The sequence below is a fragment of the Lolium rigidum genome, chromosome 4, assembly GCF_022539505.1.
Source record: "Lolium rigidum isolate FL_2022 chromosome 4, APGP_CSIRO_Lrig_0.1, whole genome shotgun sequence".
Lineage (NCBI taxonomy): Eukaryota > Viridiplantae > Streptophyta > Magnoliopsida > Poales > Poaceae > Lolium > Lolium rigidum.
The window spans coordinates 100,137,985-100,151,731 of NC_061511.1; the positions used below are offsets into that span (position 1 = coordinate 100,137,985).

At 42.3% G+C, this 13,747-nt stretch overlaps 1 protein-coding gene across 1 annotated transcript; it reads left to right on the forward strand.

The window, feature by feature from the left end:
* The first annotated feature begins 599 nt into the window (after nt 1-599).
* On the forward strand, nt 600-10,004 carry LOC124649981. Its single transcript, XM_047189550.1, has 6 exons — nt 600-1,154; nt 1,464-1,516; nt 3,951-3,988; nt 7,552-7,870; nt 8,025-8,335; nt 8,894-10,004. The coding sequence occupies exons 1-6, from the start codon at nt 806-808 to the stop codon at nt 9,498-9,500; spliced, it is 1,677 nt and encodes a 558-aa protein (XP_047045506.1). The 5' UTR covers nt 600-805; the 3' UTR covers nt 9,501-10,004.
* Nucleotides 10,005-13,747: the final 3,743 nt, after the last annotated feature.

The following is a 13,747-nucleotide window of genomic DNA, read 5'->3' on the forward strand; positions in this document are numbered from 1 at the left end:
GCGAGTGGAAAAGAGTGGGGAAGGCTGAAACTTCCGCGTGCGCATATATGGTGGGTTGTGGTTCAGTTTGGGCTGCGATCCCACACTAGTGCAGGCTCCCGAGTCGATTTCCTTTCGGCCCTTGATTTTTTTTTACAATTTCGATGTTCTAAGGGTACTAATCTACCCCGCGGAAGCGCCGAAACCCATAAAGTGACGGTTATTACACGGGCTTGCGATGGTCCGGTTCATCGGCTCGGAAAGCATCCTTGTATGCGAAGGTGCTTTCCAAGATCTGGGTATGACAAATGTTTGCCTCTTTTTTGGACGCTTCCTTGGCAGCGGCGAAGGACGATGGTGGACCACAGTTCGGACGAGGCACACATTTCTCCAAGGGTGAAATTTTAGTTTTACTTCTTGTGGGTTTGGTTGTGCAAGTTTGCTTGATAAGCATGTTTGTCTTGATGACCATACGTAATCTCGCAATTGTCTAATGAAATATATGGTTACTTAAAAAAATAAATTTTTTTACAGTAGTGGCCGTGAGCATTGTGCAGCAGCGTTAAACCCTCCCAGTCCCCTCCCCCTTCTTATCCCCCCTCCGCTCCACCTGCGCCCCACATACGACGACGACACACCTCTTCCCCAATTCCAGCGTCCCACCACTAATCTCTCCCTCGCCGCCGCCCAATCCTTCATCCCCTCGCCGCCCTCCATACCATCCGCCACCGGCCGGGGCGGCGCATCTCCGATCCGACGTCTCCACGCTCTAAGCGGCGGCAGTCTGCTTGGCTCACCACCCAGGCGTGAAGAACACATACGTCCAATGGCGCCGCAGCTCCTGGGCTACTACTGGGTCTCCTCCTGGCCCCGGCTCCCGCAAGTTCCCCCGTGGCCCTGCTCCTCCCACTTCCAGCGTCGCAGGGTGCTGCGCCTCGCGCCGCCCCTCCGCCGTGCCGGCGCCATCAGGGTGGTCGCAGACGCCGAACCGGCGCTTGCCCTGGACCGCGGCCATGGGGCGGTGGAGATCCAGTTCCCAACGGAGGAGGAGGGCGCTGCGGGTAATGAGGAAGACGACGAGGCAGTGGACGAGCGGGAGAAGATGAGGCGGAAGCGGATATCGCAGGCCAACAAGGGGAACACGCCGTGGAACAAAGGCAGGAAGCACAGCCCAGGTATGCTTGTACCCCTGCATTTTTCGTTCTTATTAGTTTCCTATTCGTAATTTATGTCGAAATGTTTGACTAAAATCGAAAATAGAGAAGGATAGATAATTAGGTACTGGTAGGTGGAAACTGTGATAGCAGTGTCAGAACTCAACATGCCAAATCACCAACGGCCAACTTGCAGATAGATGTTCCATTCCATAATTTTTTTGAACAAATGCAATGATGAAAGTTCAAATTCATGCAGTATATGCCCTAGGCATAGTCACATATTTATGGAAACAGTAATGGCTTATTGAACTTCAATTGCATCTGCAGAGACACTCCAGCGGATCCGTGAGAGGACCAGGCTTGCCATGCAGGACCCCAAGGTGAAGTCATGTAAGAACTATTGTTGTTATTTATATCTAGTGCCATGTCAATGTCGTTACTCTCTTAGTATATGCATACTGTTACTTGAGCTAACATCTTAATAATATAGGATTGTAGATAACTAATTAAATAAGCTAGTCCTCAACCCATGCATTCACACAGTCTGGTTATCGAGTATTGTCTTACTACATATAATGTTCATATACTGATTTGTGATGTCAACAACTACATTGGTGTGTGTCCAAGCATATTTGGTTTAGAGGCACATGGGTTGATTTGAAATGCATGCAGGTAAGACGGATGAAATCATCATAATAATGCCACCAAGCCTATATGTTTTGTGATAATTACGGAGTATATTGTTCCCAAGTTCATCATATAAGGACACTAAAAAACAGAAGATGCAATCATCCGTGCACAATGTCTTGTTGGTCTCATTTGGGAAGGATGTAGAGCCGCTGAATACAAACAAACCCAACGTAATTTACTCGTAATATAAGAAGTGTGGTGCAATAAAACAAACCTCCAGATTGTTTAGGAATGAGGACTCACATGATTGAGGTCATTGGTGTCTGATGCTAATCATGATAGCTCCCAAATTTAGCAATCCACCATTCCTAGTCGTCATGGCAGCACCCAAAGGGGCCCAGGTTACCCCGCCGCTAGGGAAGCTTGGTGCAGTTCATGCGATTGTCGCCACCATAACCAAAGGTAAGAGGGCACAAAGCTTGGCACCATCTCATGGCGGCAGCAGGCTTGCCGCTAGGACGGAAGAAGTCTGTGAAAGAGGCGGATGTGAGGGCTGGTCACATGGGCGCCCTGGAGTGCAGTGTCAACCGTGGTAACAGCCGCTATTTACATGGCCCTTGCCTCAGTTACTCAATAGATGGCCTGGATAGGATGCATTGCAGGGACAACCTAACAGGACTGCGTGGATTTAGATGTGGTATGCAATACGATCTGTTGACACTTTTCTTGAGATGTGCGATCTGAGTCAATCTAATCCCTAACCAACCTGATCTCAGCCATTATAACTCGGTTGGACGGTTGGTATTCTTTTAATTTTTGCATTATTAAATTGGGATTTTCTAGGGGTCTGTAATTAGTATAGATATAGATTTCATAGAAATTGGTACGAGCCTATAAGGATACAGGTTTAGCTTATAATGCACCAATCAAATTCCTAGGCTTAGCTCTGAGGAGGTCAAATGTCTAAAATTAGGAATTAACTACATTATATTGTTGTTGCTCAGATAACAGAAATACCCCCATGTCATGGGCTATTACAATTTTCTGGAGTTTCTTATTTCATGGTGTAGCAAATTTTCAACTTACAAGCTGTTTGTTTTATGATGCAAAGCAGTGATTAATTTTTTTTAGGGCAATGAGTTGAATAAATTATGCTTGAGGATTTCATTGTCTGGTCGTGGATAGATACAAACACACCTCAAAACATAGATATCTGTAATGCTTGCAAGAATATTTGTCTGAGCACTGCACATCATATTTCGAGACATTTTTGTAATTAATTGAATCATATGCTAAACTGAAGAAGTTTAACTTAGAATGTTCATGCCATCATATCAATTTGCCTTCGATTGGATATGTTTGGCAGATAGCTATGTTGCATTCTATTAATAAGTGATGCTACATTCAGGGCATCTAATTTATTCAGCTCTCCATTATGTTTTGAAGTATATACTCCCTCCATTCCTAGATATAAGGTGTATTTTTTCGAGGAAAAAATCCAGAATATAGTGTGTGTTGTGTTTCGACACTTGTCTGAACATATTTTGGAGTTCTTTGAGGGATTTGATTACGTTCCCTTTCTAGTGCACACTCCTCTCTTTTCCCATGTCAATTAGCCAGGGGTAATTATGTCGAAAACTGGTGTAATTTTCCCTCCACAAGCGTAATTTAGGTCTGTGCTGAAAACTATACACCCTACATCTAGGAACAGAGGGAGTATTAAGATATAGTTAGCCTGATTTTTTTTTTGCTATTATTCTAGTTAAAATTGGGATCTCTGGTAACATGAAACCTGCAATAATATGTAGATATGTTGTTCCATCATTACTGGTACTGAGGATACATTTACAGATACTTCATCATATATATTGGGAAATATGGGTTTTACTTATTAGTATAAGTAGTTAATTACTTAGAATGATGTGGTATTGGAGAAGCCAGCCACGTGTGCAGTAGCGGGCACAAAGGTAGTACCAATTGGTCCAACCAGAAAGGACCAGACCTACTGAGTTGCACTTCTGGTGGTGGAGTGTGTGGGCACACTAGTGTGAGGTACTATGTGTAATTACATCATCTGTTTGGCTCATTAATACCAGTTTGTGTCTGTATCTGTCGTTTTGTTTTCAAGTTTTGATACAAACCACTTAATTCATTGTTTAGCCTGGCTAAAGATATTGTTTGCAGGTTAAGAAAAAGTTGATGAATCTTGGACATGCTCAAAGGTTGGTCCCTGCTTCTTAAGATTTCTGTATTGCATTTTTCTTACTGTCAGAAACATGAAGGTATTTTGTCTATTTCTTATAAAAATTCTTACTGAATCATTATTCTTCCATATAAGTATAACGCCCTGACGTGCTTGGAAGTGGGAGGTTTAGTCCCACATGGTTTACTTTAAGTTGTTGTATTAGAGTTGTGACCATATGAGCTGGATTGTAGTATTGTAGGTACGCTGATATAAGGGCAGATGATATAAGAAAACGCGTCACCTACCTTGCGTTTTTGCTGGATCTGAACTCCCGGTTAAAGCCTCTTCAGTTACGCCCCATCTGCCCAAATCTACGGATCGATGGGATTGACGGCATCAGCTATCCTTATCCGTGAATACGAGCATAGTACGTAGTACATGAAAACACCTCGATCGTTCAATATACACGCTAATCCACGCCTTTAACACACGCCTACCAAATAAAACTCTTTAACACATGCCTACCGAACAAGGCCTGAAGCATGTAAATTTGTAGTCTTAAGAGACATGCTTGTGTTTATGGGAAAAATAAAATTTTACGTCGCGGAATGTCTCCCTCCTGTTCTGTCCTTGCTCCCATTATAGATGCAAATGTGTTAGCAATTTATGCTGTTTGCTGACTCATAATTGAATTACAGATAAACATTGGTAATAAGAGTATCAAAACAGTTTTAACATCGACACATTGTCTATATTCGTAAATATCTGCCTGTATGACCATCACACATGATAAACTAGGCAGGAATATATCTTCTGCATGAATGCCTAGGTAGAAAAGTTGAAGTTGATGGCTTTTAGACCAAAGCACATGAGTTGGTCCTTATTTTCATCGTTGCGTGTACTGATTCTTGTCTGACTTGCAATTCTGTTGGCAAGTTAGGTCCTTGAACATAGCCTTTGAAATAACTTGAGCTTGACAGTTGACAAGATACTCAACCTTGGCTCACTCCAGGTTTGATTCAAGTTCCGCTTAAATCAAGACAAAGAGCCTACAATAAAGCTCACTCACTTCAGTGAGCCGATCTCGAATATCTCCTTTGGCCTTCATTTTGTTTGTCATGCTTCCACATACCACTTCATACTTCCGCTCGGCCATATCTAACTTGCAACTTTGCCACAACCCACAAGTCTGAACTCTGAAGTCACCAAGAACCCATGGCCAATCTAACACCAGCTCTAGCCTTGGCCATATTGATCTGTACTACCAGAAGAACATATGTATAGTTCAAAAACTAGATCAAATTGATGTTCTAAAAATATGTCAGCAGAGCCGTATATATTCTGGTATATGACTTGTCTTATTTGGATGAAAACATGGGAGATAAGTACTGCAAACCAACTGGCTCAATTAGTCTTTAGTTTTTTTTTTTGAGATGCCTTTCCATTACTTAAACAAGCACATCAACATCGCTGTTTACATGAACCAGAACAAAGTCAGGGGCATGGCCCGACCAAACAGTTTGGGTCTCATCCCTAAGCTTTGAACCAAATGCGGCTAGAGCGTCCGCAACACTATTACAGGCCCTGGGGCAATATTCTACACTAAAGCAGATAAAATTAAGATAGAGTGTCTCCTTAATCTCATTGATCAGCACTCCACAAGGGCCGAAGTTTTTTAACGCCTGAACTAGTAGCTGAGAATCAGTTTCTATGTGAATGCGAGAGATCCCCCAGTTTTGAACCACCTGGAGTGCATGGCTGCATGCTTCTGCCTCAGCTTGGAAAGCATCAGCGACATGAGTCAGTTTACCAGCAGCAGCTCCCATCGCCTCCCCATTTGAGTCTCTAACTACAAAACCCCAACCACCACTTCTCGAATTTGGATCGAAACATCCGTCCGTGTTAATCTTCAGAGCATCTCCTTCTGGTGGTTTCCACCTGGGTTTAGGAAGTGCAGCCTGGGTAGCATGCTTCATGAAAGCATCTTCATATTCAGCGGCCAAACGATAGACCTGGGCCTTGATCTGTCCCAGATTGCGAGTCCCCCCCTCAGCATTGGTCTTGTTTCTGGTTTTCCACCATGTCCACAAAAGGGCAACACACTTAAGCTTTGTTTTTGTATCTTGATGGAGCAGCTCAGCGAGAACATGCTTTGGATCCACGCAGTCAAGCAACTTTAGCCTAAGCTCATTCAGACCCAAGTCACGCCACAGAAGCCTTATATCTTTGCATCGGAGAAATAGATGGCCGCCATCCTCATTAAAGCGTTTGCAGACTGGACAAATAGGATCAACCTCCAAACCACGCCTTTGTATGCTCCAGTTGACTAAACCGGATGTCTTTCGGGCGTTTCGAGATATCGCTGGACTGATATTTCCCTATTAAGTCAGCACCGGATCAAGATTGGAGACCATAGAGTTTGGGGAGTGCAGGGAGTCTGATGGACGAAGGAGTGAGTAGTGGTTAACTTTTTCTTTTTGTCTTACTGGCAGAGTTAGAAAATTGTGTTAAGGTCTCTTTGAGTATCAAAGAGTTGTATATGTTGGTCTACTGTTTAATATTCCAGTAGCATTCATGCCATGATTATACCAAAGCTAATTCTGAATTTATGATGGGAAGTGGCTCTCCATGGTCCTATCCGACTGGAAACACATGAGACATGTTGAGCATGGACTGAGAGACATACGCTGCCGTGTTTGTGGCTTTGTGTGGCAAACACGTATTCGACAGCCTCGCATCGATCATCTCGGGAGAGCTGCGTACTCCAAAGAGTTGGTTCAGACATCTCTAGGAGATACCGTATAACGCGAAGCTGCAAACTATAGATGCCGCAAACCGTATCGTGGTTTTGCAGTACGAAAATCGTCGCAGCAGAACAAATCTGGCAAACATCATCTGCAAATCAAGAATAAAACCGTCTGCGTCAGATTTTTAAACTAGTTCGTTGATGTTCATCCATAATTTACATATGAAATCAGCCCAAAATGGGAACTAGACCATCTAACTAGTTCCTAGACGCTGCATTACCTAGCTGAGACTTTGGGGACCCCACTGGTCTGGGTATATTTGTTACATGCTGACTGTATTTTTAGGGCATATTGTAGTTTCCTCACAAAATAAATAATAATAACTACATTTATATTGTTTGTTGAATGTATATGCTATTGACGTTGGAGTTGTTCTAACTAAATCGTTTTGTTCGCTGACCAATTTGTGCATGATGCTTAAGTGAAACATTCCTTCATTTGCTTCTCTCTAGTCTCTAGTACTGATGTTCCTTGCTTGCACTAGTGTCAATGTAACTCTTTCTTTCACGTCAAGTTAATTATGAGCTTATATGTGGATCTCATCAGTACATTGCCTAATAACAGTAGCGCTGTAAAGTACTCTCTCCGTTCCATATTAGTTGTTGCTGAAACGAGTGAATAGACATACTAAAATATGTCTAAATACATGCGGATCAGCGACAACTAATATGGAATGGAGAGAGTAGTAGTTTAATAAGACGGTGGTACCTGGTTTAATGTTTCCAGAACGAACAACATCAACTGTGCTCATATATCCTTTCCTAGTAATTGATATTTTTTGCACTCAATACAGCGAAGAGACCAAAATAAAGATATCATTGGGTGTGAGGCGAGGTTGGTGCTTGCGTCTGCAGAAGCTAATGGTTCAGGATGGCTGCTTTGTGGAGTGGCGCGACATGATAGCAGATGCAGCTAGGAAGGGCTTTGCTGGTGGAGTTCCTTTCCAATGGAATTCACATAAAATATTGACTGAGCAACTGCGGCAGGAGTGGTTAGAGAAACTCCAGAAAAGAAGATCAATGCCTAGGCCGACGGGTAATAGAAGAGCGCCAAAATCTCCTGAGCAGAGGAGGAAAATTGCAGAAGCCATTGCTGCAAAGTGGTTGGATCAAGTAAGAGCATACCAATGCCTGCCTGAACCTATTTCATGTTTTTTATCTTTTCATTCCGATGTCACCTGGGTAACAGAGACAGCATGTCGTCTTGATATTGCATGAACTTATAGGGGTACTGTCTAAAGTTTTCAGCTGTCCTCTTTTCTTGCAGGAATACCGCGATCGTGTTTGCAATGCAATTAATAGCTACCATGGAACTTCTGCTGGATCTAAAGTACCGCGGAAACCAAGAACTCCTAGAGAACCAGGTGCAAAGAGTGAAGCTGTGAAAAGGAAACCTTTAAAAAACCGAGCTGTCAGCTTGGAGGATGTACACGTAAAAACTGCACCTGTTAAGAGAAAGAAAAGTACAACTCCTTACAAAGATCCAATGGCTGGTGAGAAACTAGAGATGATAACGAAGATTCGAGCCCAAAGGACATCACTGGAAATAGAAAAGAAAGAGGCTATTAAAAGAGCCAGGTATGTTTGCTTAGTCATTGAAAGAGACTAGATAATGAAGATATGGACACCCTTGTTTTTTGTTGTTGCTGCACTTTGCCATGTTCATTCAACTGGAGTGTCGACTAATTCTGAGTCCTGACAAGGAAATAGCTTTGGAATGATGGCCAAGTTTCCTCCTGTCACCTAAATGAATGCTCACAACTAAGGGTACACTGTCGTTTGTTATGTCATTCAAGATTAGTTTACTTCATGAACGATAGGTCAAAGGTGAATGACAGAGGCATGTACTCTAAATGATAAAATTCTTGGTAAAAATTGTAAGTCGAAACCACAGGTTTGTGAAATATTCTTGGAAATTTCCATCCAATTTTTACAAACTCTGAATTGAAAAACATAAATAACAAGCAATATATTGCATTAATGTACTACAGTACGCACTTGCAGTTGAATTCTCTTCGTCGCAATTACTTGATACTGACAATTCGCTGTCAGAAACAATGTGTGCCATCTGTTTATGCAAGACTGTTTAAATTTAATTGTCCTACTGTAAGTTATATTCTTATTCTTTACCATCAGGTCGCTCATTGTAGAAGCCGAAAAAGCTGCAGATGCTCTTGAGACTGTTGCAGCCACAAATCCTTTTGCGCAAGCATCACTTATAGAAGCTAGAAAGCTTGTTACAGAGGCAAGAATATCGCTTGAGTGTATTGATGATGATGAAGGGCCTGCAGAAAGTTCTTCAGATGACATACCAGATGAATCAGGTGTATCAGAACGGCACAACTACGACCTGGAGAATCATAATAACGTGAATCAGCAAGAGAATAAACCTGTAAATGGCATGAAACTTCCTCCAAGCAATGTTAATGGCATGGATTTTTATTTTGATGTGTCTGCACTCGGGGAAACGGAACAACTCAGTGTTTACCAAAGAATAGAGAACTCCATGGAAAGAGCTTATTTGCTTCCTTCAGCTTCTTCGACAGCTCAAGATGTGAACGGAAAACTTGGAACAAATGATCTATATCTCAGTCAATCATTGGCCAACAATGACCAGATCGACCAGATTGCAGCAGAAACAACAGATGATTTTTCTGCAGAGCCACCAGAAGATGTGTCCTCACCTGGGAGTAAGTCTAAGATGAGATGGGTACGTGGAAGATTAGTTGAAGTAGAAGAATAAATTAGGAAGGCTGAGCAGTTGAACTCTCCAAAGACATCAGCACCGACAATTCAGTATATTGCTTGCTTCAGATTTGCTTCCATTTTGTAAGTTGGTTCTATGTGCAGCATGTGAAATGCAATGTTTGCAAGTAGACACTCACTTTCATTCAACTGGCTTGGATGGGATTGATTGGAGAACGTTAATTTTGGTATATTCGATCCCGGAAGATGGATGAGCATATCAAGAAAGTTGCCTTCTGAGGTGAGAGTTGTAATTAGTAGTTGGGACTTTAGATATTGCCAACGGATGTTTAGTCAGCATTAGGAAAAATCTAATCTAAATCATGATTCGGACAATGTATTTATATCGGATTAGAGTATTATGTAGCTATCACTGACAGTATAGCTGCTGGCCTTAGTAATTTGATTAATTCGAGGATACCTGGTAGTCTTCTACCATGAAAACTGAAAGTATCAAGGCAACTTGCTGCTAGTTAATTCTATGCCGTGTTTTCTCTGCTAACAGCATATATACATATGAGTGGATAAATTTATCTATAGAACCATAAACATTTTTCTTCTTCTAGAAACCATGAAGAAATGTTAGGTTTGGTAAGCTTGTGTACTGGGAGCCGTCAATAGAGCAGTCCTAACTGTAACTAAGAAACGTTGAAGAAATGAATTGAATGAGTAATCGTTTTTGCAAAGGTCAGCTCCGCTTCTCTTCCCTTGTAAAGAGTACATGGCCGTCTTTCAATAAAAGGGAAATTACACGTAAATCCTTGGGGAAATCCACGTCCTCTTTCACATGCACTCATCAGCGAGATGCCGTGAGTGAAGATCCAAGCTAGGATCCCCCACTCTAGATGAGCAGCTGACGAGACCGCCGCCAGCGAGGTGCACAAGGAGTCTGGAAAATCTTATTCTTTTTTCACACAATGCCAACATCACCACCAATCCACCATAGCCCATAGCGGGTTGACCAAAACATAACTCTAATGACCTAACTACAACATCGTAGCGTAGGTCCAGGATTTCCACCCCTTTCTGCCGCTAGAGTGGCAAGCAAATGAGTTGGGACACATCCCTTTGCCCACCGGGAAGGAGGACATGGGGAAGCAAATACGATCTAGGAGCATAGCTGTGTCATCTATGGAGACGAGGAATTGCGGTGATCCACTTAGTACCCCTAGTGGGTTTTGGTGTTAATGACTATTACTGGATTAATGCTATACTCGGTTGCACACACAAGTTTAGCCTCCATGAAAGTGTAAAGAAAATTGTTAGAGATCCCCAAAGCTGAAGGAAAAGACTCAAAAGAGGATGATACATTGTTGCATAAAATAAAATAAAGGAAAAAATAAAAAATAGAAAATAAGGAATTAAGAAAGAAAATAAAATATAATACGAAAAGGTAGAAAAATAAAAGAAAAATACAACCCTTACCAGCGTTGGAATTTGTAGGTTCTATGCCATAGGACTATAAATTTCTAGAAATCTGAAATGTACATTCATGAATGACAAGACGTAAGTCTCACATTTTCTAGTGGAGAGGAAGTTTAACCAACGCATCAGGTTTTTATTTTTAACAAGTTTTTATTTTTTAACTGGAGAAAGACCCAGATGCTGCATTGATCACAATTTTTGAAGGTAAAAGTTACATAGAGGACCTAAAAAGTTGCATAGAGGACCATGAAAGAAAACTAAATTGCAACAAAGTTCTCAAATAAGCAACAAGGACCCTAAATTGCAAACAGAAAACACGATCTGGTCCTTCTCCATCGATTTTGCTCTTTGAAAACTGATTTAGCTGCATATAAGCTGGGAGGTTGATAGTTGAAGATGAATGCATTCCTTGTCTTCCATATTGCCCACACCCCCATGAGCAAAATCTCCATGAAGAAAGGCAGCTGACTTGCTTGTTTGAGACTACGAACTGATTCAAATTGAGAAGCATCCTGCTGAATATTCCACCGTAGACATATATAATTCCAGCAAGCTTTTTGCAAATTTCCAATGAAAAAACATGTGATTGAAGGTCTCCGATTTCAAGTCATTACACATTGGACAAGTGTAATAAGGCAAGAAGAAATGCTTCCTTTGGAGTAAATCTCTGGTGTTCAACCCATCCTGAAGCAATAGCCAGCCAAACACTTTGTGCTTCTTTTGACAGCAGGACTTCCATAGCCATCGAAGTGCGGGATCAGGAGCTTCAGATTTTTTAAAATGAGCATAGGATTTGGCCAATGACTGTTTTTGTCCTCAAATGTAATTCCAGACATCATGATCCAAAGTATCTTCTTGCTGTAGAAGAGATTCAAATGACTGTAACTCTTCGAAAGCAATTTCAGACATTAGAAGAGTAAAAAGGTCCAACACTCTTGTTGGATGCATGGTCAAACATGCTGAAAGGACACAGATGTCGCCTAGGGGGGGGGGGGGTTAAATAGGCGGTTTAAAACTTTTACGATATGGACTTAACAAATGCGGAATAAAACTAGCGTTTAGTTTGTCAAGACCAAAGCATACATACTATAGTTCACCTATGTGCACCAACAACTTATGCTAAGCAATACAAGCAACTATGTGATAGCAAGATATATAACTTCAAGCACGATGGCTATCAATAAGTAAAGTGCATAATTAAAGAGCTCGGGTATAGAGATAACCGAGGCACGCGGGAGACGATAATTTATCCCGAAGTTCATACTCTTGCGAGTGCTAATCTCCGTTGGAGAGGTGCGGTGGCTTAGTGCTCCCGAACACCACAAATGGCCTCACCTTGAGGTGTGGTTGTTCGATGCACACCAACGCCACAAAGGCCTCACCCCAAGATGCGGTAGTCACACCACACACCGAGCACCACAAAGGCGCCTCACCTTATTCTCTGGTGACCCTCGCCAAAAGGGCTATGTCACGGTTCCACTAAGGGATTTTCTTCGAGGCGGAAACCGGGCCTTACACAAAGCTTGGGGCACGCATCCACAACTTAATTGGAGGCTCCCAAGAAATCGCCACAAATGCCTCAAATCCGTCTAGAGTTCCAAGAACCCAAGAGTAATAACTTTCTTGCTTTCACTTCCACGAATCACCGTGGAGAACTCAAACTGATGCACCAAATGCAATGGCAAGAACACCACAAAGATGATCAAGTCCTTCTCTCTCAAATTCCAAGAAAGATACAAAAGCTATTGGGGGAATAAGAGAGGAAGGACAAATAAGAGGAGGAACACCAAATTTCTCCAAGATCTAGATCTAGTGGATTTCCCTCACAAAGAGATGGATTTGATTGGTCAAAGATGTAGATCTAGATCTCCTCTCTCTTTTCCCTCAAATGGGGGCAAGAATCATGGAGAGATTGAGAGATAGAGTAAGCTTCTCAAGATCAACAATGGAGGAGAAGAGAGTGAGAGAAGCAACCAGATTTTCGGGAAGAAGAAGGCTATTTATAGACCCCCATGAAATATGGCCGTTGGGGGTGACCAGGCCGGATTATCCGGCCCCCGGGATGAAATATCCGGCCAAAAATCCAGGTCCAATACAGGGGCTCACGCCCAAAAGTCCTTATCAGTTTTTCGAGTGCCGGATTATCCGTCCCTCACTTGGGCCGGATAATCCGCCCCCCTAAAAATTGGCATAGACAGAAAATCGAGAAAGAGCATAACTTGAGCATCCGGACTCCGATTTTGATGATCTTGGGCTCGTTTCGAAGCTAGTAACAAGCTCTACAAGATCATGCAGGGAACCATCATAGTCCAGCACGGGAGTATAGAAACAAATGATGAAAGGTTTGACCTATTTAAAAAAGACATACCGGTAAAACCTCCAACCTCGAAAATGTAACAAGTTGCCCATGCAAAAACCATTATCGATGAACTAGAGCTTGTCATGAGACTAAGAACAAGCTCTAAAACATCACATGGATAAGATCCAAATAAAAACCAAGAAAGATCATGTAAGGATGCAAATATTTGAGCTCTCCGAAGGATATGATCGAGTTACTCACTCGAGAGCCCTCCTGATAGTACGGCAACTAAACTACAAACCGGTCTCCAACTACATCATGAGACCGTTAAGAAATAAGTCCTACCAAGAGCAAACCTTAACCTTGCGCGTTCCGCTTGAGCTCAATGATGACGATCTTGACTGCAACAAGATGAACCGCTTTTCTTGATTGTGCTTGCTTGACGAAGTCTTGTGGACTGCTCCTCCATAATCCACCATGGGAGAGCTTCTTCTTCGGTGCATCTTCACATATCCATGTTC

What these genes read in the sequence shown, in the direction of transcription:
- LOC124649981 (XM_047189550.1), top strand. Translation starts at nt 806, where the DNA reads ATGGCGCCGCAGCTCCTGGGCTACTACTGGGTCTCCTCCTGGCCCCGG. An exon ending in AATCTTGGACATGCTCAAAG is followed by an intron (nt 3,989 to 7,551) that starts GTTGGTCCCTGC and finishes CACTCAATACAG; the next exon opens with CGAAGAGACCAAAATAAAGA. An exon ending in CTGCAAAGTGGTTGGATCAA is followed by an intron (nt 7,871 to 8,024) that starts GTAAGAGCATAC and finishes CTTTTCTTGCAG; the next exon opens with GAATACCGCGATCGTGTTTG.